The sequence below is a fragment of the Gopherus flavomarginatus genome, chromosome 1, assembly GCF_025201925.1.
Source record: "Gopherus flavomarginatus isolate rGopFla2 chromosome 1, rGopFla2.mat.asm, whole genome shotgun sequence".
Taxonomy (NCBI): domain Eukaryota; kingdom Metazoa; phylum Chordata; order Testudines; family Testudinidae; genus Gopherus; species Gopherus flavomarginatus.
The window spans coordinates 108,993,943-109,017,685 of NC_066617.1; the positions used below are offsets into that span (position 1 = coordinate 108,993,943).

General features: G+C 47.0%; 1 protein-coding gene across 2 annotated transcripts in view; it reads right to left on the minus strand.

Annotated features, from left to right (window-relative positions):
- TRIM24 (tripartite motif containing 24) overlaps positions 1-23,743 on the minus strand; it is a 163,342-nt gene that overhangs the window by 4,879 nt on the left and 134,720 nt on the right. For both annotated transcript variants that reach the window (XM_050945558.1, XM_050945548.1), the window contains exons 14-18: positions 16,589-16,757; positions 10,863-11,176; positions 7,158-7,290; positions 5,563-5,637; positions 957-1,106 (exon numbers count right to left, since the gene is read on the minus strand). In XM_050945558.1, the coding sequence (XP_050801515.1) occupies positions 957-1,106; positions 5,563-5,637; positions 7,158-7,290; positions 10,863-11,176; positions 16,589-16,757 (841 nt within the window). The remainder of the gene's footprint in view (positions 1-956; positions 1,107-5,562; positions 5,638-7,157; positions 7,291-10,862; positions 11,177-16,588; positions 16,758-23,743) is intronic.

Consider the following 23,743-nt stretch of genomic DNA (forward strand, 5'->3'; position numbering starts at 1 on the left):
GCTCAGCAGGAACGCCCTTGACTTCGTGGACTTTAATAGGGTCCCAGTGAACTCTATTTGCTAAGTGGGGGCCAAAGTTGACTTGATGTTTAGAATGAGTACCAAACAGTCAAGAAAGTATAGCATTGTGTCAACGTGGGCAAGAACCTACTCTCTGGAGCCTATAGTAACCAGTCATCGAGGTAAGGGAAAATATGGATTTCCTTCTTCCTCAGATATGCCATGACTACCACCACGCATTTGGTGAAGATTTGGGGGGCAGAAGAGAGGCCGAATGGGAGAATCATGTATTGAAAGTGGCAGTCTCTTACCATGAAGCAAAGATACTTCCTGTGACTCGGCAGAATGGCCACGTGGAAGTAGGTGTCTTGAAGGACAAGAGCAGCAAGCAAGCCATTTTGAGACAAAGAAGGGAGGATAGATATATACAACAAACTAGGCTAAGATATAAACTTGTGAGGTTGTGAAGCAATAACTGCATAGAGGTCCAACTCCAGCAAATGGGCAGTATGTAGGAACCAAGAGGGTTTGGGGCGCTGCCACCTCATGAATCCAGGGGAGGAGCTACAGGCACGAATGCCACCCCTCTATGGGTACTGCTAGGCAAAAGGCTCTGGAACGTGGGGCACGCACACACCTAATTAGAATACACATCAGCATCTACTCAAAGAATTAAAGCATATTTAATCCTGGTGTAATAACAGTTAAACCAACTGTTTGCAACTGCCTTCTTTCCCGTCTTCCTTCTATGGAACTGTCTTTACTACATACTAATCTAATACAAAAGTAATTTCAAGTGAAATCTATAACTTCATTGAATAGGTCTCATAACCAATGCAAGATTAATTCACAAAGTTGTTATGTCATTTGCATCAAGAAATTCTACCGCCTGCCACAAATTCTGCTTTCCTGGAAATATGTAAGCTTGTAAAACTATATGGTTTTACTTTTCTGACCTCATTAAACTCAGCACAATTTTGGAAAATCAGTCTGAAATCAGCCACAAAATCTTCTGGTTTCATATACAGTGGATGGTTCACTTGCAGTCTTTTTTTGATTGTTGACAAGTCCATAGGCTTCTTTATTATTTTGTAGTATTCAGGCACCTAAAAGGAAAAAAAAAATCACCAATTCAATCAGATATTTCACTCTGTCTCTCTCTCTCAGGCACACACACAGATTTTTAATCGTAATCTCCAGGCAAAATACTATTCAGTTTAACTCTTAAAGTATAGTTCTAAGATGTAAACATAGTGCCTTCTTACTTGAGACAGGCTCCCTGTGAGTAGTGAGAGACAACTCTGCTTACCTTTATGATACGATAAAGGATGTATTTGGATTTATTTCTACACCACTAAGGCCTGGTCTGCACTACAGGGGTTAGGTCGACATAAGACAGCTTACGTCGACCTAGCTGTGTAAGTGTCTATACTACAATTTTCCTCACGCTGATTTAACTTGCCTGCAATGCTGACCTAAACTCCACCTCAGAGCTGTAGTGCTAAGGTCGATGTAGTTAGGTCGATGACACTGCATTGCTTACACTGCCTGTTGCTGCCTTTCACAGCCCGTTGGCACCCCAAAATGCCCCACGTGAGTTGGTGCAAGTGCTCCTGGTGAGGATGTGCACCGCCGACGGAAGGAGTGTAGTGTGGACACAAAGAACAGATGTAATTACCATGGCGGCTGTAGGTCAAGTGAACTTAAGTCAATTAAATTTTGTAGTATAGACATGCCCTAAGTGTTTTCCACACTCCATTAAATCAAAATGGCAAGACTAGTTAAAGATGCATTTGAGGTATAAACAGCTATATATTTAAATGTTAGTATTTAAACTATTACTTCAATCCTTTCACCTGGGAAGTCAGGCTGTTGTCATAATACAGCGGTGCCCAAACTTCTCCTGTTCTCCCCCCGCCCTTACCAGTAATGGAATCTGTCTGCGCCCCCACCTCCATTATGTCACAGTTGGCTCAGCAGAGGAGCTTGTGCTGAAGGCAGAGCTGGGGGTAGAACTGGGGTTGGGGGAGGAGCTGGGTCTAGATGTGGAGCTGGCCTGGAGATGGTGAAGGAATGAGGGCAGAGCTGGGCTGTTGGTGGAGTGGGAGGGAGCTGGGTTCAGTGAGGAGTGGAGATGGGGGAGACTGGGGCTGGGTGGTGCTGCTCCTTCCCCACCCCACCCCCTGTGGGGGCTGACCTAGGCCCTGCCAATGTGCACCTGTGAATGTTCCTCTGTGCCTCCCAACAGGGTACAACCCACAGTTTGGGGACAACTGTCTTCATATATGGAGTCCAACTATACAGGCTATTTACAAATTTAAGATAGCTTTTCTCAAACTCATGTCATGGTTTTGAACTCCCATATCTGACAACCTGTTCAGGCAAGAACTAAAATGCTCTCAAGGTGGGTGGAGTGATTTCCCTGCTATCCAATAGAATAGAACCTATAGTTCAACTTCTGATGGTTCACAAGATATTGGACCTAAAAACCTGTGACTGATCTACGTTGAGTACTGTAAGGACTCTGCCTCAGGAGGAAGAGAAAATATTTTTGAGGCAGAGGTTTTTTTTCAATTTTTTAATACAGTAACTGACAGAAAGCAGCTCAAAGTGTTGAAATGTTAGAAGCAGTCTGGAGTGAAATCAGTGGGCAAAATGCAGGTGAGGCTCTCAAAAATAAAGAAACGTAATGTATCTTATCGCTACTGCCACATATGCAGGGCATATTTTTGTTTAAAAGAATGAGTTTTCAAAACTATTTTTCAAAGAGATTTAAACCTTGATGTTCTACAGTAGAAATACTCAGTAATATGTAAAGTAATATTTTACATCTTTATGTATCTCTTCATCTCCTCCTTTTTAAATATTGATTTTATATAAATTGGAAATTAAATACAAAAAATTTGTCATTGTTTCAATATCTCCACAATAAAAGGGGCAGTTTTCTTTCACTTAGATCCACCATTTTACTGATACACCAGTGCTTAGATATAACAGCAACAGGCACCATTGATGAACCAGAGACAGATAGTCTTATTTTTAGAACAGAGGAAATACAGCACAATATTTGACTAGATGAAAAAGTGGTTCATGTAACTTCACTTTAAAAAAAGTTAACGTGCCTTACAGCAATATGAAGTGTTCCAAAGATGTATTTCCTTTGTCAGACTGAAATAAACTACCAGAATAGCAGCTTCCTGCGTGTGTTAAACAAACATATGATACTTTAAAAAGAGGATAGAGGGTATTTAAGGCACGAAGGAGCAAATTTTAAAAGATGTAATTTTGCATGCTCCTGCCTGACTCCCATGCACAAACAATGAGCACAGCCTGACTTGCATGTCAGCAGGAGATATGAAAAAAATTCTGTCTTTAAAAATGTAGTCTTTAATTTGTGTGCAATTTTTCTCTCTGCAGTTAGATGCAACAATTAGAACATATAATTCATTTCACATTCCAGATTCTTATTTATGAACCAGAAGCCATTCTTTTCTCCTCACCCACCAACAATCTAGGCAGATTTGTGAAGAATTTTAAGATGTAGTCCAAGTTGTGGAATTAAAGTATGCGCTTCTACTACTGACATTACAGAAATAGAGACTTCCCTTAAGGCTCGACTACACTTACAGCAGTGCAGCTGTAGTGTTTAACTAAGGGCTTGTCTACATCAGAAAGTTGCAGCGCTGGTGAGGGAGTTACAGCGCTGCAACTTAGGAGGTGTACACATCTGCAGGGCACCACCAGCGCTGCAACTCCCTGTTTGCAGCGCTGGCCGTATTCCCGTTTTGTCTCGGGTGTAGAGGATCCAGCGCTGGTGATCCAGCGCTGGTAATCAAGTATAGTCACTTACCAGCGCTTTTCTTGACCTCCGTGGAATAAGCAGGTATCCCAGCATACCTGAGGAAGCCTCTGGTAATCAAGCTGGTCTCCTTCCCCGGCTTGCTCTCGCGTTCCCCGAACCCCGAGCAAGCAGGTCTCCTTCCCTGAGGTTTGCTGGGTGGTTCCGGGAAGGCGAGAGCAAACCGGGGAAGGAGACCAGCTTCGCCGCGGTTTGCTCTCGCGTTCCGCGAACCACCCTGCAAACCGCAGGGAAGGAGACCTGCTTGCTCGGGGGTTCGGCGAACGCGAGAGCAAACCGGGGAAGGAGACCAGCTTCGCCGCGGTTTGCTCTCGCGTTCCGCGGACCACCCTGCAAACCGCAGGAAAGGAGACCTGCTTGCTCAGGGGTTCGGGGAACGCGAGAGCAAACCGCGGCGAAGCTGGTCTCCTTCCCCGGTTTGCTCTCGCGTTCGCCGAACCCCCGAGCAAGCAGGTCTCCTTCCCTGCGGTTTGCAGGGTGGTCCGCGGAACGCGAGAGCAAACCGGGGAAGGAGACCAGCTTCGCCGCGGTTTGCTCTCGCGTTCCCTGAACAAGCAGGTCTCCTTCCCTGCGGTTTGCAGGGTGGTTCGCGGAACGCGAGAGCAAACCGCGGCGAAGCTGGTCTCCTTCCCCGGTTTGCTCTCGCCTTCCCCAAAACCCCTTGAAGCCGCCCAACAGCGCTGCAGTGTGGCCACATCTAACACCACTTGCAGCGCTGGTTGCTGTAAGTGTGGCCACTCTGCAGCGCTGGCCCTATACAGCTGTACTAATACAGCTGTAACAACCAGCGCTGCAAAATTTTAGATGTAGACATGGCCTAAGACTCTACCTACACTGATGGGAGAGCTTCTCCTATTGGTGTCGGTACTCCACCTTCCCACGAGGTGGTAGTTATGTCAATGGTAGCTGCTTTCCTGTCCACGTAGCACTGTCTATACTGGGGATTAGGTCAGTATAACTACATCACTCAGGGGTGTGGAAAATCCATGCTCCTGAATGACTTAGTAATACTGACATACATTGGTAGTGTAGACTAAGCCTCTCCTTCCATTTTGAGTTCACACAAATAAGAGCTAGTTTACACTGGCAGTGCCTTGCGTGGTCACGGCGCACCTCAATGAGGGGCACAGCTCTCAGTGCTGGGGCACTGTTTACACTGGCACTTTACAGCACTGCAACTTGCTGCACTCGGGGGGTGTTTTTTCACACCCCTGAGCGAGAAAGTTGCAGCACTGTTAATTGTCAGTGTAGACAAGCCCTAAATGCTTCATTGCTGTTAAATGTAAATAGCACCATTCATTGTGCAATTCAATGATGTGCCAACTACCATTCATTTCAAAAGAATGCAGCAACACTCAAGATGAAGTGGGAAAACCAGAACTTAAGGGTTAAGTCATGTTTCATGCATAAGACACACGATTTTAAGATGTAGTGTACACTTTATAGTAAAGTTTGTTAATTTACTGCAATTGGGAAATAAGTTTCACCTTAATCTGTGCTTGGATTCAATGAGCATGAAAATTCTATGCATCTAGTATCAACCTTTTTACCTCTATCCTACATTTAGATATTTGTTACATTAAATATCTGGAGTAGATTACTCTTCTGATGTTGGATTTATTTCTGAGAACACTAACGCCCACAGAAGTGCTAGTGCCAAGTGCTCTGACTCTTTTATAAGGTAAAAATGACAATGTACATACTGTAGGAGGAACTGGATCTTGAAAAGCCAGGCTCATTTCATGGCAGTAGAGGTACAGCAGTAGCCTTTCACACTTCTGTATATACGGAAAGACAGAATGCCTGTGCATTAGAGAATGCTGTGATTTTACCTTTAATAGTATATTGTGCTAAAAAATTCAGGCAGATGTTTAATACTTCCCCAGCCCCCAAAAGATCATCAAGCACATTTGAAAATATCAGACATTCAGAGAAAGCAAGTTCAGCATCATTACCAAGAAGCCCAATTCTTTTTTTTCCCCCACACAGTGCCATCCAAGAGAGTGCCCCCCGGCTGCAGTTTTGCCTAGAGCTCCCCTCTTCCCCCATCAGGCTCAGGCCAAATCAGTAACACATTACTTTCAATGTATACACAGGTGTTACTAACTGGATTTTAGTCAACAACTCTGTTGATGAACTATAAGGAGACAAAACAAATTTAGCTCACACTTTCTCAGCCATGTTATGCAGAAGTCAACAGCAAAACATTTTGTCACTGAAGCTCGCAAGACCATTAAGACACTGCATCTACATTAAAATAACATTTTTACTGTCTTTTTCAGTGTCAAGCCACCTGTTAAGCATGGCAGAGTATAGAGTTTGTGATCTAGACTTCAGTTCAAAACCTTTTTGCTTTGCTTAAGGGGATAATTTTGAATGAGGCTTGCTCAAAAGAGGGTATGTCTATGATGAACAAAAAAAAAAAAAAAAATCAAAAAACCCCACAACACCGAGCCGCAAAGCTCAGGTCAACTGACTCAGGCTTGTGCTGAAGGGCTAGAAGTAGCAGTGTAGACATTCCCTCTTAGACTAAAGGCCAGGCTCTGGAGTCTATATGAAGCGTGAGTGTCTGGTGATGCAAAGACCGCAGGGTGAGAAGCACACCTCAGACCTAGTTCTCCTTATGGTAGGAGCCTCCAACTTTATACCCATAGACTAAAGCTAGAGTGCAAAAAGCCCCTTAGGACTCAAAATTAAATAAAAATTACCAAACTAATCTACTAATACTGGGTAAAATACAAAAACCAAGAGGCTCAGGGAAACAATTTTTCCAGGACATTAGGTCAAAGAGACTGAGCCCAGGTTTCTGTTCTGCACACTGCCACAGCTGGAAGGAACAGAGGTGGCTGACGTACCCCACCCCCTTTTATAGCTTCACCTCTAATATTCAGAGCCATAAGGGGAGAACACAACACACAGGCCCTGCTCCAGAGGCTTCTACTAGTCCAACTGCGACACCAGAGCATCTCTCAGTATTGAGGCTATGCAGCATCCCACAAGAAAAATAATATTTAAGACTTCATAGTGCTCTACGAATGAAAAACAGCCTTCAGAATAGGCCTGTTCCAGGTGGGAGAAACAGAGGCAAAGATATTTAACATATTACTCAAGACAACCAAAGAGCACTTGGTGATTCTTGGCTTCCAATCTTGGGCATATTTTAAATGTACGGCCAAGTTCTCAGAGCTTATTTAGAAATCCTCCAGTGAACTCTTATTACTACCACCAAATATATAAAAAGCAGCATTTACAAAACAACTGGACAAGCAGACTGGTTGAATGAACAATGTATCCTCACCCGCCGATCTATTGGTGCCAATCCCATATAACCTTCCAGTTTTCTTTTTTCAGAGCTCTGATTGGGATTATCACAATCATATTCTACTTCCGGCTTGGACAAGTCCCGACAGAATGTGCAAATCCACTCTCCTCTAAACAAGGGGGAAAACAGATGTATTACTCTGGGCACCAGATAAAGTTACATGGTCTTAATTAGAGGGTTTCCAAATACTTTTGGACAATTTGTTCATTTCTATTTTCTTTTTGCCCTGTTTCAATTTTTCTGCAACCACCAAAAGGAGGGATAAGGATGGCAAAGGGACATCTCTTTGAAAGAAAAACTCACTCATTCCTGGACTTAATTTTTTGGAATAATTTTACATCAAAAATAGCATCTATTTCCACTAGTTTTGAAACCATTCATATGGGTTTACAAATTAAATTCAAATTTTAACAGTAGGTGCAGTTGCTGGTTAGGAGGCAATCTGAAGAAAAAAGTATTAGAGAAAATGAGAAAAACAATTAAAAATTAGGGATGAAAAATGGAACAGTATAGGCACAATACAAAATAATTCAGAAACACCATGAAAATAGAGCAACGGAGAGGTTGGAACCTGTGGGAAGTATATTTTCTCATTAGAAGTTAGCCTATAGGCTAATTTTTCTATTCTTAACCAAAATAACTTCTCGGCTTTTTTTTTCATCTAAGTTATTCTTGGGGGGAAACTCTAAATTGCAGGAGAATAACGGTTCACAAACTACTTTTGCTAACTGCCCTTCCCCCCATACCATTAGTGATGCCCTCAAATCCTTGGGCAAACTTAATGAATGGGATTCAGTAAAATTCTTTAGAGACACCTGAATCTTCATGAATAACCACAACACAGCTGAATTGTATTGACTTGCTTACAAGAATGAATAAAGACAGAATTCAACTACGATTATGAAAAGTACAGTATTAACATGCATGTATTGTACCACATATCTGATCTAATAATATAAACATGACCTCTGGTATTGGGGTTAGTTTCAGGAGCAAGTTAAAATTACTTTTGACAGTGAAACTTGTTAAAGCCTACAGCAGAACTACAAGTCCTCCAAAAGACAGACATATATCCTATTAGGATAATTAAAAGTTTTCTAGTTTCTCTTAAGTTAGCCTGAACCAAGCACTTTGAGATCTGTGAAGGGTCCTGACCAGAGCATCTGGCTAGCCATGCTGGAAAAGAGACTTTGTGAACAAGACAGTCTAATTTGTTAAATAAGGCTTTAGCCTAAAAAGCATATGTTTACTTTTATTTGCTTGAAACCCTTTCTACCTTTATTTCTTACACTGGGTATCACTTAATCCTATGGTTTTTTGTTAAATATAACTTGTTTTATTTTTACTACAAGCCAATTCAGTGCTGTTTGAAGGGAAGAGTGTGTTAACCCCAGTTAGGCTACCTGCCTGCAGTATAATGTCTCTTTAAAGGCGCAACAAATGTAACTTCTCTAAGTATTCATTGAGAGGGTGACAATGTAGGGCAGTGGCTCTCAACATATTTACGATTATGAGCCACATACGTGACCCACAATGTATTAAGTGGGCCGCATCCAATAATACCTGTATGGCCCTGAGGATGTCACATTGGCCACAGCTGTGTGTTGACTGGGCTGCAAGCTGAGAACCACTGCTGTAGGGAGACATCTCTGGGTAAGTTGGGGTTCACTCTCTTACTCACAAGGCAAGGTTTGGACTGGCAGAGTCTTGAAGAGTTTGCTAGCAAGGCAGAGAAGCTTTTGTGTCAGGGAGCTGTCACATAGCTTAGCAGCAGCAAACCTCACTCGGTGAAGCTAAGATGGGTAACACAGCAACTCACAATTCTTTGAATCCTAGCAGCTTTTCACACACATCTAGCCATGAAAAGACTACTTTAGGGACTTGGTATGACAGCAGTTTTGGTGGAGTGAAGAGAACAGATGTCAGGTGGAAAGGGATTCAAGCTGAAGTACAAGGAGAGCAATTCAAGACAATGGCTGTAACAGCATGTTCAGAGTGAAGGACTGCAAGTAGAAGAGGCAGATGGAGTCCAGGGCAACTATTTAGGAGGGAATGGGCCAGAAGACAGTAAGGGGTGAAAGGGGGAGTGAGGGAAGGTTGACAGGATGGGATGGGGCTGAGGGGCAGGTTTAGAGATGGAGTTCACGTGTGAAATCTCCGTATCTGTGATGGTGCTGCTCAGGGTTAAGAATACTGGCCACGAGTACTACTATGGACTTTACAGATTTGAGCCCCACTTAGAAACTTATTTTTTTTCTCTTTGCCCTATTGAATAAGCTCAGCAAAAACCACGGCCAAAGAAAAGTTGAAACTTTAGAAAGGTATTTCTGGAATGTTTAGAAAACCCAATACCTGTAGAATGTGACATGAAAACAGTGATATTTTCCTTTACACGGAGGGGACAACATTTAATTAATAAAAAACAGTTTGCTATCCATCATATTCATACAGTCTTAGCTTATGCACAGAGGAAACAATTGTAGAAAACTTTTATGGTAAGCAAAATAATAGCACTGTATTTAAAGGGAAACAGCCCCTGGTTTGGAGATTCAAAAGGCATATAGTCGATGTGCATGGATTAAGTACAGTACTTGAATAAAGCCCGATGTGTTACTAGCAGTCGTTCTCCTCAAAGCACATAAGCAGAGCTGACCAGTGTAAGAAACTGTAAACTAAACCAATATTTAACATTTATATCAAATCACTGAACACTGACCATCTTATGGCAAATATAGCTGTATGCTTGTTCAATACTAGCTTAAGTCTTTTATCCAGTGCTCCTATACCAGAGTGTCACAAAATGTCATTTTTACTTTGGCAAAGTAGCTGACACCAGTAGTAAGCTTTAGAAATACTAAGGATAAGTATCTATTTTCAAACAACATTTATATGTAATAGAAAAATGGATTTTTAACCTTCTGATGGTTCCAACTGAGCTGAGCAAATTGCTTAGTTGCCTTCCAACAAACCAATTAAGGCCTATAAAGATTAGTCTTGCTTCTTCTCAGTGCTGACTGAGGTAGTTTTTTAAATATTATCAGCAGACAGCAAGAACTGTGCCCTAGGGCCGGCGTGGCCCCTGTTTAATACTGTATCAGTAGAGCTTTTTCTTTAAAAGAATTTTAAAAACAGTTTCTGTTGTCCTTAAAGGATTCTGTTTAGAAAGGTGATTCTATGGCCCAATTTTGTGGCTACAGGTAATAGATGGCCCAGATATAAGCGATCTTGCCAAGAAACTGCAGCATTTTATAATAGCTTTTCCAGCAGCAATAATAGTTCAGGTTACACAACTCAAATTTAATTAAATCCTGGATTTCTCAGACTCAAAATTTCTTAGGGTTCGTTTACACATACAGTGCTGCAGGGTGCAGCGGCACTGCTGAAGTGTGTCTGGTGAAGAGGCTGTATGCCAATAGGAAAGAGCTCTGTCATTGGCATAATAAAACCACCTCCACGAGGTGGTGCTGTCCACACCAATGCTTATGTTGGTGTAACCTGAGTTGCTCAGGGAGGTGGTTTAATCACTTCCCTGAGTGATATGAATTATGTCAACATAAGCTGTAGTGTAGAGATAGCCCTAGAGTTGTCTTTTGGGGCAGAAACGTCCTGCACTTGGCCTCACAACCCAAAGGTGATTTCTTTTGAGCAAAGTTTGGACAAAATTCATTTGGTCATTTTTACCTTGGAAAGTTCATCAGTGAAGGGACATGACAAGAAAGATGGAACACTTTAGGGCATTTCTCACAACACAGGAGCTCCCCTCCATTCTGACACACTGCACACCAGTCCTCATTGGGGTCATCCTCTTTTCTGATGTCTCCAATGTGGGGGGTACCCATCCATCCTGTCTTCCCACTGGATCTGTTCTCCTGAAGTATCCCTGGTCGGTCACCTGTGCTATCTGGAGCATCTGTTCTTAAGACTGTTTTGTCAGAAGTGGTATTATGACGGCTATCCAATAGCAGAGAGGTGAGTATGCTTCTTGAAAAGTTGGTCTGTAGGAAAACGCAAAGATACATCTAGATGCCAAGCTGTCAGGTATAGTTATCAACACAAACACATTAAAAATAAAAATATTACTATTTCGCATGTATTGTGAGTCATGCTCCTTAGAACCTCTACACAGGAGTTATCACTGTTATGGCTTCAGCCAATTTAATACAGCAAATTAGTATAACAGGACCCAAGGAGGTTAGCTCTGACATTTAAGAAACTGCTTCCAATAGAAAAATATAATAATCCTCCAGCAGCAAATTGGTCTAGCACTCCTAAAGTTGAGCATACGCATTAGTAGTAGCAAAATCTCCAAACACCATGTGAAAGAACTTACAGTATTTAGACTCATAGACTTTAAGGTAAGAAGGGACTATTATGATCATCTAGTCTGACCTCTTGCACAAAGCAGGCCACAGAATCCTACCCATCCACTTCTATAACAAACCTCTAACCTATGTCTGAGTTATTGAAGTCTTCAAATTGTGGTTTGAAGACCTCAAGCTGCAGAGAATCCTCCAGCAAGTGACCCATGCCCCATGCTGCAGAGGAAGGCGAAAAACCTCCAGGGCCTCTGCCAATCTGCCCCGGAGGAAAATTCCTTCCCGACCCCAAATATGGCGATCAGCTAAACCCTGAGCATGTGGGCAAGACTAACCAGCCAGCACCCAGGAAAGAATTCTCTGCAGTAACTCAGATCCCATCCCATCTAACATCCCATCACAGACCACTGGGCATATTTACCTGCTGATAATCAAAGATCAACTGCAAAAATTAATTGCCAAAATTAGGTTATCCCATCATACCATCCCTTCCATAACCGTATCGAGCTTAGTCTTAAAGCCAGATATGTCTTTTGCCCCCACTACTCCCCTTGGAAGGCTGTTCCAGAACTTTACTCCTCTAATGGTTAGAAACCTTCGTCTAATTTTGAGTCTAAACTTCCTAGTGTCCAGTTTATACCCATTTGTTCTTGTGTCCACATTGGTACTAAACTTAAATAATTCATCTCCCTCCCTAATATTAATCCGTCTGATATATTTATAAAGAGCAAGCATATCCCCCCTCAACCTTCTTTTGGTTAGGCTAAACAAGTCAAGCTCTTTGAGTCTCCTTTCATAGGACAGATTTTCCATTCCTTGGATCATCCTAGTAGCCCATTTTTGAACCTGTTCCAGTTTGAATTCATCCTTCTTAAACATGGGAGACCAGAACTGCACCCAGTATTTCAGATGGGGTCTCACCAGTGCCATATATAACGGTACTAACACCTCCTTATCTTTGCTGGAAATACCTCGCCTGATGCATCCTAAAACTGCATTAGCTTTTTTAATGGCCATATCACATTGGCGGCTCATAGTCATCCTGTGATCAACCAATACTCCAAGGTCCTTTTCCTCCTCTGTTACTTCCAACTGATGTGTCCCCAATTTATAACTAAAATTCTTATTATTAATCGCTAAATGCATGACCTTGCACTTTTCACTATTAAATTTCATCCTATTACTATTATTCCAGTTTACAAGGTCATCCAGATCTTCCTGTATGATATCCCGGTCCTTCTCTGTGTTAGCAATACCTCCCAGCTTTGCATCATCTGCAAACTTTCTTAGCACATTCTCGCTTTTTGTGCCAAGGTCAGTAATAAAAAGGTTAAATAAGATTGGTCCCAAAACTTATCCCTGAGGAACTCCACTAGTAACCTCCTTCCAGCCTGACAGTTCAGCCTTCAGTACGACCCGTTGTAGTCTCCCTTTTAACCAGTTTCTAATCCACCTTTCAATTTTCATATTGATCCCCATCTTTTCCAATTTAACTAACAATTCTTCATGTGGAACCGTGTCAAATGCCTTACTGAAATCGAGGTAAATTAGATCTACTGCATTTCCTTTGTCTAAATAATCTGTCACCTTCTCAAAGAAGGAGATCAAGTTGGTTTGGCACGATCTACCTTTTGTAAAACCATGTCGTAATTTGTCCCAATTACCATTGACCTCAATGTCCTTAACTACTTTCTCCTTCAAATTTTTTTCCAAGACCTTACATACTACAGACATCAAACTAACAGGCCTATAGTTACTCGGATCACTTTTTTTCCCTTTCTTAAAGATAGGAACTATGTTAGCAATTCTCCAGTCGTACAGTACAACCCCTGAGTTTACCGATTCACTAAAAATTCTTGCTAATGGGCTTGCAATTTCATGTGCCAGTTCCTTTAATATTCTTGGATGAAGATTATCTGGGTCCTCTGATTTTGTCCCATTAAGCTGTTCAAGTTTGGTTTCTACTTCAGATGTGGTAATATCTGCCTCCATAGCCTCATTCCCATTTGTCATACGTCCATTATCTCTAAGCTCCTCATTAGCCTCATTAAAGACTGAGGCAACGTATTTATTTAGATATTGGGCCATGCCTAGGTTATCCTTAACATCCATTCCATCCTCAGTGTTTAGCGGTCCCACTTCTTCTTTCTTTGTTTTCTTCTTATTTATATGGCTATAGTACCTTTTACTATCGGTTTTAATTCCCTTTGCAAGGTCCAACTCTACATGGCTTTTAGCCTTTCTCACTTTATCCCTACATGTTCTGACCTCACTAAGGTAGCTTTCCTTGCTAATCCCGCCCATCTTCCACTCCTTGTAGGCTTTCTGTTTTTTCTTAATCACCTGAGATGCTTCTTCATCCAGCTTGGTCTGCAACTCCTGCCTATGGTTTTTTCCCCCCTTTCTTGGGATGCAGGCATCTGATAGTTTCTGCAACTTCGACTTAAAGTAATTCCAGGCCTCCCCTGCCTTTAGATCCACAAGTTCTTCAGTCCAATCCACTTCCCTAACTAAATTTCCTTAATTCTTTAAAGTTATCCCTTTTGAAGTCAAAAACCTTAGTCCCAGATCTATTTTTGTTTATCCTTCCATCTAGTGTGAACTGAATCAGCTCATGATCACTCGAACCAAGGTTGTCCCCTACAACCATTTCTTCCATGAGGTCCTCACTACTCACCAAAACCAAATCTAAAATGGCATCCCCTCTTGTTGGTTTTTCAACTACTTGGTGAAGAAATCCATCAGCTATCACATCCAGAAAAATCTGAGCCCTATTATTCTTACTAGCACTTGACCTCCAGTCTATATCTGGGAAGTTAAAGTCTCCCATGATCACACAATTCCCGTTAGTGTTAACTTCATTAAAAACATTAAAGAGGTGTCTATCCACACCCAAATCACATCCTGGCGGTCTGTAGCACACTCCAAGCACTATCTCAGGGGAGGCTCTAGTAGCTTTCTTTCCCAGTGTGATTTTTGCCCAGACAGACTCTGTCTTATCTATTCCATCACTTCTTATTTCTTTACAGTCTACTTCATCATTGATATATAATGCTACTCTACCATCTTTGCCTTTATTTCTGTCTTTCCTAAACATCATATAGCCTTCAATACCTGTACTCCAGTCATGACTACTATTCCACCATGTTTCTGTTATCCCTATAATATCTGGTTTCACTTCTTGCACCAGTAGCTCTAGTTCTTCCATTTTGTTACCTAGGCTCCTCACATTAGTGTACAAACATCTTAATTTTTGACGTTTGGCTTCACTGACATTCTTTACCCGGTTAGGCACAGACATTCTACCACCAGCATCACCTATTAGACTGGTATCTACACTACCCTTCCTCCTTATGTCAATCCTTCTGTCCATGGCTGTATCCTCTCTTACTTTGTTTTCTTCCCTCTCAAGGTTAAATTCTGGTGTGGAGATTACCTGGACATCTCCCCCAAATTCCTAGTTTAAAGCTCTCTTAATCAGTTGGGCGAGCCTCCATCCTAGAAGTCTATTTCCCTCCTTACTCAGGTGAAGTCTATCCCGAGAGAGCAGTCTTCTGTCCATAAATGCTTCCCAGTGGCCATATATGCCAAAGCCCTCCTTATAGCACCACTGCCTGAGCCATCTGTTGATCGCCATAATCTTGTCACATCTTTGTTGCCCTTCTCTAGGAACTGGCAGAATCCCACTGAAGATCTTCTGAGCCTCAATTTCCTTAAGCGTCTTCCCCAGTCTGGCATAGTCTCCCTTGATACATTCCAGCGAGAATCTAGCCGTATCATTCGTTCCCATAGGAAGGACAATCAATGGATTCTTCCCTGCTCCTGTTAGGATCCTTTTCAGCCTCAGGTCCACATCCCGTATCTTAGCACCCGGCAGACAGCACATCCTTTTGTTCTCTGGATCAGCTCTAGTTATAGGCCTGTCTGTTCTTCTCAGTAAGGAATCCCCAACCACGTAGACCTGCCTTTTGCTGGTGACAGTGTGATTCTCTGGTCTATCCCCTGCTCCCACTGGCTGCAAGTCCTCTTGATTCCTATTCTCCCTTGCAATCCTCCGCAACCCTTCCCGTATCCTCCTGGGGCTCATATTTGGTGTTGTCTTCATTGACTCCTCGCCTCTTCCTGTAGGACTAGCAGCTGTTCTCTTTTTCCTTGCCCTCTCTCCTTCAACGACCACCTGCTGTGCCCCTTCTTCATCTTCCAACTCTGCAAACCTGTTCCTGAGTTCTATTTCTCCTTCAGTGGCCCGTCTTTTCCTCTGCCTGGTTCTCTTAGTCACATGCTTCCACCGTCCACTTTCCTCACCCAGCAGTCTCTCCTCAGAATTCTTTGGTCCTGCTTCCATCTGCAAGTCTGAGCTTATCCCTTCAGCCTCCTCATGTTTTTGCTCCACCATCTGCTCGAACCCCCTTTTAAACTCGACCAGAGTTTCCACCTGCATCTCCAGTCCTCGGATCTTTTCTTCCATCAGCTCTATCGGGCGGTATTTCATGCAGACAAAACTCTTTTCAGGTACCCCCTCCAGGATCATGTACATGCCGCAGCTTCCACATCCAGTCATCCTCATTGTGTCTTTCACTGCTGCCTCTGTATCGGTCATAGCCTTCCCACTTAAAACCTGTTAGTCCAAGAAACAAACCAAACCAAACCCCCAACAGGCACCCAAACGCTGGCAGACCACCACCCACTCCCTTCACTAGCCTGTCAGTTCCTCTGCCTAGGTCTCTTAGTCTCCCCCGCAACCTCCCCCTGTAAACTCCCTCTGAAACTCCCCTGTTTACAGCTCTGTTTGCTGGCTGCTGTGCTTCCTCCCATCTCCCAGGTCCCCACAGACTATGGCAGTCTGATCATGTCAGTTATTCAGTCATCTCAGTTTACTAAGAAATATAACTTGGTTTGGAATCTCATTTCATCCCTACAAAAACAAAAAACACCACACACCCACTAACACATTATGTACTTCCCTTAAAGACAACACCTATGAGTAACGCTCTAACAGAATACTTGTAATTTATTCTATTTCCAATAAATGCAAAACACCCTCCTCACAACCCAAACTCAGAAGAAATTCTTTATTATCGTTAATATTACATTCCGGGGCCGGGATTCTTCATCTGTTTCTTGCTTCACTATAACAATTGGGAAATCATAGTTCTCATGGGATGTACCAGACTCCTGTTTAATCCTGATTGGCTCCAACATGACAACAGGAATTCTGTGTGTAGAATCAGCTCCTGGTGGCCTGCTGGAGGAGCCAGAGCTAGAGAGGATGAGAAGAGGCAGAAAGAAAAAAAATGGAGAACAGTGAGTTGTTGGATGTCATCTGCACCATTCAAGAGAGCACAGTGCTTTCAGAAAAATCACACCTCTTGTAGTGATTAAGAATCATGACCCTGGAATACTACAGTATTTTCCATTCTCTACATTTTGAGGCTACAGCACTATCCACCATAGAACAAAATCTGAGATTTAGAGTTCATATCTTTCTTCAGGTTCTTTAAAATAGAATAATAAAAATGGGGAAGAATGATAATCTAATCCCAGGACTGCAGAACTGCTCAGAGTTTTATTTTCTATAGGTTAGAAGTTTGGAATACAGCATTGTTTTTGGGTTTTTTCGGTCCCATGGTGAATGCACTTATTAAAAACTCCACCCAATACAAATTTTAACAAAACCTTTAAAATAGCAGTATTTTGGGAAGTTTTTGAGAGGAGAAAAGACGGTTACTCACCTTTGTAACTGTTGTTCTTCGAGATGTGTTGCTCACATCCATTCCAGTTAGGTGTGCGCGCCGCGCGTGCACGTTCGTCGGAAACTTTTTACCCTAGCAACTCCAGTGGGCCGGCAGGTCGCCCCCTGGAGTGGCGCCGCCATGGCGCCCAATATATATCCCTGCCGGCCCACCCGCTCCTCGGTTCCTTCTTGCCGGCGACTCCGACAGTGGGGAAGGAGGGCGGGTGTGGAATGGATGTGAGCAACACATCTCGAAGAACAACAGTTACAAAGGTGAGTAACCGTCTTTTCTTCTTCGAGTGATTGCTCACATCCATTCCAGTTAGGTGAATCCCAAGCCATACCTAGGCGGTGGGGTCGGAGTGAGAAGTCGCGGCATGGAGCACTGCAGATCCGAAGGCCGCGTCGTCTCTTGACTGCTGGACCAGGGCGTAGTGGGAAGCAAAGGTGTGGACCGATGACCAGGTCGCTGCCCGACAGATTTCCTGGATGGGCACACGGGCGAGGAAAGCCAGCGACGACGCCTGCGCCCTGGTAGAATGCGCAGTCACACGGCCCGTAGGGACATGGGCCAAGTCATAGCAGGTCCTGATGCAGGACGTTACCCAAGAGGATAACCTCTGGGAGGAGATAGGAAGCCCTTTCATGCGGTCCGCTAGTGCCACGAAAAGCTGGGGGGATCTGCGGAAGGGCTTGGTCCTCTCCACGTAGAACGCGAGAGCCCTACGGACATCAAGCGAGTGGAGCTGCTGCTCCCTGCCTGAGGAGTGAGGTTTCGGGAAAAAAACCGGGAGGAATATCTCTTGGTTGACGTGGAAGGCTGAGACCACCTTGGGGAGAAAAGCGGGGTGTGGTCTCAGCTGCACCTTGTCTTTGTGGAAGACCGTATATGGGGGGTCTACCACAAGAGCCCGGAGTTCCGACACCCTTCTAGCTGAGGTGATAGCTACTAGAAAGGCCGTCTTCCAAGAGAGGTACAGCAGGGAGCAAGTAGCTAACGGCTCAAAGGGGGGCCCCATGAGCCGGGACAACACCAGGTTAAGATCCCAGGTTGGAGCAGGGGGACGGACGTTAGGGTATAAACGTTCCAGCCCCTTAAGGAATCTAGACACCATCGGGTGAGAAAAAACAGAGCGACCATCCGCACCCGGGTGAAAGGTGGAGATAGCTGCTAGGTGGACTCGCAACGACGATATGGCCAGACCTTGCCCTTTGAGGGACCAAATGTAGTCTAAGATGTCGGCTACCGAAACTTCCAAAGGGCGGAGATTTCTCTCCACGCACCAACAGGAGAAGTGTTTCCATTTGGCCAAATATGTCGCTCTTGTGGACGGCTTCCTGCTGCCCAAGAGCACCTCCCTCACCGGCGTGGAGCAGCGCAGCTCAGAGCCAGTCAGCCACGCAGGAGCCACGCCGCTAGGTGCAGCGACTGCAGGTCCGGGTGACAGAGGGTCCCGTGCTCCTGGGTAATCAGGTCCGGATGAAGGGGCAGGGGAACTGGGTCGGCTATGGTCAGGTCCAGCAGCATGGGGTACCAGTGCTGTCTGGGCCATGCCGGGGCTACCATGATCACGTGAGCCCTGTCCCTGCGCACCTTCAGAAGGACCCTGTGGACCAGAGGGAATGGGGGAAACGCATAGTACAGGTGGGTCGACCACTGGATGAGGAAGGCATCCGCTATCGACCCGGGTTCCCTGCCCTGAAAGGAGCAGAACGCTTGGCACTTCCTGTTCCCCTTGGACGCGAAGAGGTCCACCCGGGGATAACCCCACCTCCGGAAGATGGAGAGGGCGACGTCTGGGCGAAGGGACCACTCGTGTGACAGGAAGGATCTGCTCAATCGATCCGCCAGCGTGTTCCGTACTCCGGGGAGGAAGGAAGCCATGAGGTGAATGGAGTGGGCTACACAAAAGTCCCAGAGTCGTATCGCCTCGTGGCACAGGGAGGAGGATCTGGTGCCGCCTTGCTTGTTGATATAATACATGGTCGTCGTGTTGTCGGTGAACACCGCGACACAGTGACCCTGAAGCTGATGACAGAACGTTTGACAAGCAAGACGGACCGCTCTCAACTCCCGCATGTTGATGTGTAGCCCCACCTCCTCCTGGGACCACAGGCCCTGCGTCCTCAGGGTCCCTAGGTGGGCCCCCCAGCCGAGATCCGAGGCATCCGTTGTTAGGGACACCGAGGGCTGAGGTGGGTGGAAGGGGAGACCCGCACATAACACTGACTGGTCTAGCCACCAGCCGAGGGAATCTAATACCCTCTGGGGGATTGTGATTAACATATCTATCGGCTGTCTTGTCGGTCTGTAATGACTGATGAGCCACAACTGGAGGGGCCTCATGCGGAGCCGAGCGTAATCGGTCACAAAGGTACAAGCCGCCATGTGGCCTAATAGGGTTAGACATGTCCGCACTGACGTTAAGGGGGCTGTCCGCAGCCGTTGCACGATCGCCGACAAGGCCTGGAACCGCTGCAATGGCAGCAAGGCCCTGCCCACAGTGGCGTCCAGGACGGCCCCGATGAATTCCACCCTTTGTGTGGGAACCAGGGTGGACTTGTCCGTGTTTACCAAGAGGCCCAGAGTGGCGAACATGTCGGTGATCACGCGGACATGGCTGCAGACTTGTTGTTCCGACGTGCCCCGAATCAACCAATCGTCCAGATACGGAAACACGTGGATATGACTGCGCCGAAGCTGCGCCACAACAACTGCCATGCATTTCGTAAACACCCTCGGGGCCGTGGACAGGCCAAATGGGAGGACTGCAAATTGATAATGAAGAGGCCCCACAACGAAGCGAAGGAAATGTCTGTGACGTGGCCAGATGGCAATGTGAAAATACGCGTCCTGCATGTCGAGGGCGGCGTACCAGTCTCCCGGATCCAGGGATGGGATAATGGTCCCCAGGGATACCATGCGGAACTTCAACTTCACCAGGTACTTGTTGAGCTCTCGCAGGTCGAGGATAGGCCTGAGGCCCCCCTTGGCCTTGGGGATCAGAAAGTAGCGGGAATAAAACCCCTTGCCCTTCTCGTTCTCCGGCACCGCCTCTATAGCTCCTTTGCCGAGGAGCGTCTGCACCTCCTGTCGAAGGAATTGCTCGTGAGAGGGGTCCCTGAAGAGGGACGAGGAAGGGGGGCGGGAAGGAGGAAATGAAACAAACTGCAGGCGGTATCCCGACTGCACCGTGCTTAAGACCCAGCGGTCTGATGTTATTAGGGACCACGCTGGGAGGAAAAACGAAAGGCGGTTGGAAAACGGGGGGGAAGGATCCATTGGGGAAACTGTTACTGCGCCCTCGGGCGCACCTTCAAAATGAAGGCTTAGGTCCAGGCGGGGGCTTAGAGGAGCCTTGGTTCTGCCCCCCTTGGTTCCCCGAGTGCCTGCGCCTTCCGTTCCTGCCGCGGCGCCTGTTAAGGTCCTGCCGCTGGCGGAACTGGGGATACGGCCTGCGCTGTTGTTGCTGCGGCCAGAAGGGTCTGCGTTGCGTCACGGGTGTGTGCATCCCGAGTGACCGCATGATGACTCGGTTGTCTTTCAGACTCTTGAGTCTGGGGTCTGTCTTTTCCGAGAACAAGCCCTGGCCTTCGAAAGGAAGGTCCTGTATAGTGTGCTGGAGCTCCGGGGGAAGGCCAGAAACCTGCAGCCAGGAGATGCGACGCATTGTTACACCCGACGCGAGGGTACGGGCAGCCGAGTCTGCAGCGTCCAAAGAGGCTTGCAAGGACGTGCGTGCGACCTTCTTGCCTTCCTCCAAGATGGCCGTAAACTCTTGGCGAGCATCTTGTGGCAGCAGCTCCTTGAATTTGTCTGCTGCCACCCAGGAGTTGAAGGCGTATCTGCTCAGCAGGGCTTGCTGGTTGGAGACCCTGAGCTGCAGCGCCCCAGCCGAGTACACCTTACGGCCGAGGAGGTCCATCCGCCTGGCCTCCCTGGATTTGGGGGCTGGAGCCTCCTGGCCGTGACGCTCCTTATCGTTCACTGATTGAACCACCAGGGAACACGGAGTCGGGTGCACATGGAGGTACTCGTAGCCCTTAGAAGGAGCCATGTACTTCCTCTCGACGCCCTTCGCAGTAGGAGGAATGGAGGCCGGAGACTGCCAGATGGTGTTGGCGTTGGCCTGGATGGTTCGTATGAATGGTAGGGCGACTCTGGTGGGAGCGTCTGCAGAGAGGATGGTAACGATTGGATCCTCTATCTCCGAGACCTCCTCGGCTTGCAGACTCAGATTTTGAGCTACTCGCCTGAGGAGGTCTTGGTGCGCCCTGAGGTCCAGCGGGGGGGGGGCTGTTGGAGGAGGTACCAGCCACCGCTTCATCCGGGGAGGAGGATGAGGAGACCCCCGGCAAGAGAGTGTCTAACGGCGGGTCTCCTTCGGCCCTCGCCTCCGCCTCAGGAGCCAACGCGGAGTCTTGATGCTTGGACCCTTCCTCCCCATCCGGGGAGGGAGGGGGGCGAGACAACGAGGCTTCAGGTGCCCTGCGCTCCGCAGTCGCCGGCCTAGCAGGGAGCTGTTGGGGGCCCTGGGCCTGATGGTATGCCCAGGGTGTCCAGAAACCCCATTGTTGCGGGCCTTGGTCCTGCTGTGGCGGATCGCTGAACAGCGCCGCCTGCCGGTCGGTGCCCAGCGCATACCCGCTGTCCGTTTGCGAAGATACGGACGGCTGTCTAGAGGGCCATGGCGGGGCGGACCCTGGATGGCAAGGGTCTGCGCGGGCCGGCACGGACGATCTTCTCGGTGCCGGAGACCGGTGCCGGGAGTCATATCGGTGCCGGGACCGGGACCGGGTTCTATCACGGTGCCGGGATCTGGACCGGTACCGGGCGCCGCTTCGGTGCCGGGATCGGGACCTGCCACCAGCTCGGTGCCGGGAGGTCGACCGGGACCGGGACCTGCCACCAGCTCGGTGCCGGGAGGTCGACCGGTGCGGCGAGTAATGTCTGGATCGGCTCCTGGAATCGCGGTGCCGGTATCGGCGGCTGGAGTCCGACCGCGATCGTCTGGATGTCGACCGGCGCCGCGAGTGCGACCGGTACCGCTGAGGGGAGCGGTGCCGGGACTGTGAGCGGCGGCGGGATCTGGAGCGGCCGTGACGTCGGGACCTGGATCGTGAACGTGAGTCCCGAGACGGTGCCGACATCATAGGCTTGCCTCTGGACACGACCCGCACCGGAGGTACCGGGGGTGGCAGCTGAGTGGGCTCAGTCATGGCTATGAGGTCCCGTGCCGAGGCGAAGGTCTCCGGTGTGGATGGCACCACTATCTCAACCCCAGATGTCATGGGGGAGCTTGGCGGCACCGGACTCGACGGACCCGCCGGGCCCGGAGTCGACGGTGCCGGCGGCGCCGCGGCCGACGTTGAGGCCGGGCGCTCCAGTCGGGTCTGCCTGGCCGGAGTGATAGACTTCGACGGCCTAGGCTCTGTCCCCAGCGCCGGAGAAGGTCGGTGCCGGGGAGTCTTCTCGGTGCCGGTGCGATCCGGTGCCGGCGCCGAGATCACGGCCTGCGAAGCCGCCGGGTCAAGTGCCGCCTCCATAAGGAGAGTCCGGAGCCTTTGATCCCTCTCCTTCTTTGTCCTTGGCTTAAAAGCCTTGCAGATGCGGCACTTGTCGGATCTGTGCGATTCCCCCAGGCACTTCAGGCACGCGTCGTGGGGATCGCTGGTAGGCATGGGCTTCTTGCAGGCCGCACACTGCTTGAAGCCCGGCGAACCAGGCATGAGCCTGGTGCCGGGTGCCGGGAAGGGCTAAGCCCCCGGCGAAGAACTATTTACAACTACTTAACTTAACTACTACTATCTACACTTAATAATCTAATTAACAACTACAATAGTGCTAGAGATAAACGATAGATAACAAGGAGAGCTAGGGACGTGGAGGACAGCTATGCCGCGCTCCACAGTTCCAACGACCGACACGGCGGTAAGAAGGAACTGAGAAGCGGGTGGGCCGGCAGGGATATATATTGGGCGCCATGGCGGCGCCACTCCAGGGGGCGACCTGCCGGCCCACTGGAGTTGCTAGGGTAAAAAGTTTCCGACGAACGTGCACGCGCGGCGCGCACAACTAACTGGAATGGATGTGAGCAATCACTCGAAGAAGAACAGTTACATTTTTGGAGAAAGTAAGTATCATTAATGTCCACTCAAACACCACACACTGGACTATATCCAGTCAGGGGAAGCACATCTATGTAGGACTTTCCTAGCAGAGCAGCAGGTGACTTTACGTGATGGTCCTTTCCTCAGAATCAGGTTCCATGACACTGCTTTTGTGCATAATCATAACAAAAAGAGAAAAGACATCTTAACCTTAAGTTACGATGGAATTTCAATTTAATTCAAAACATAGGAGACTGCACCCAAAAGGAGAAGTTACTTACTGTATACAGTAACTGGAATTTTGAGATGTTTTGTCCCTATGGATGCTCCACACAAGGATGTGCATAAGCCCATGCACTCATGACCGGAGATTTTTCAGTTAGCAGTGGCTACAAGTCTGC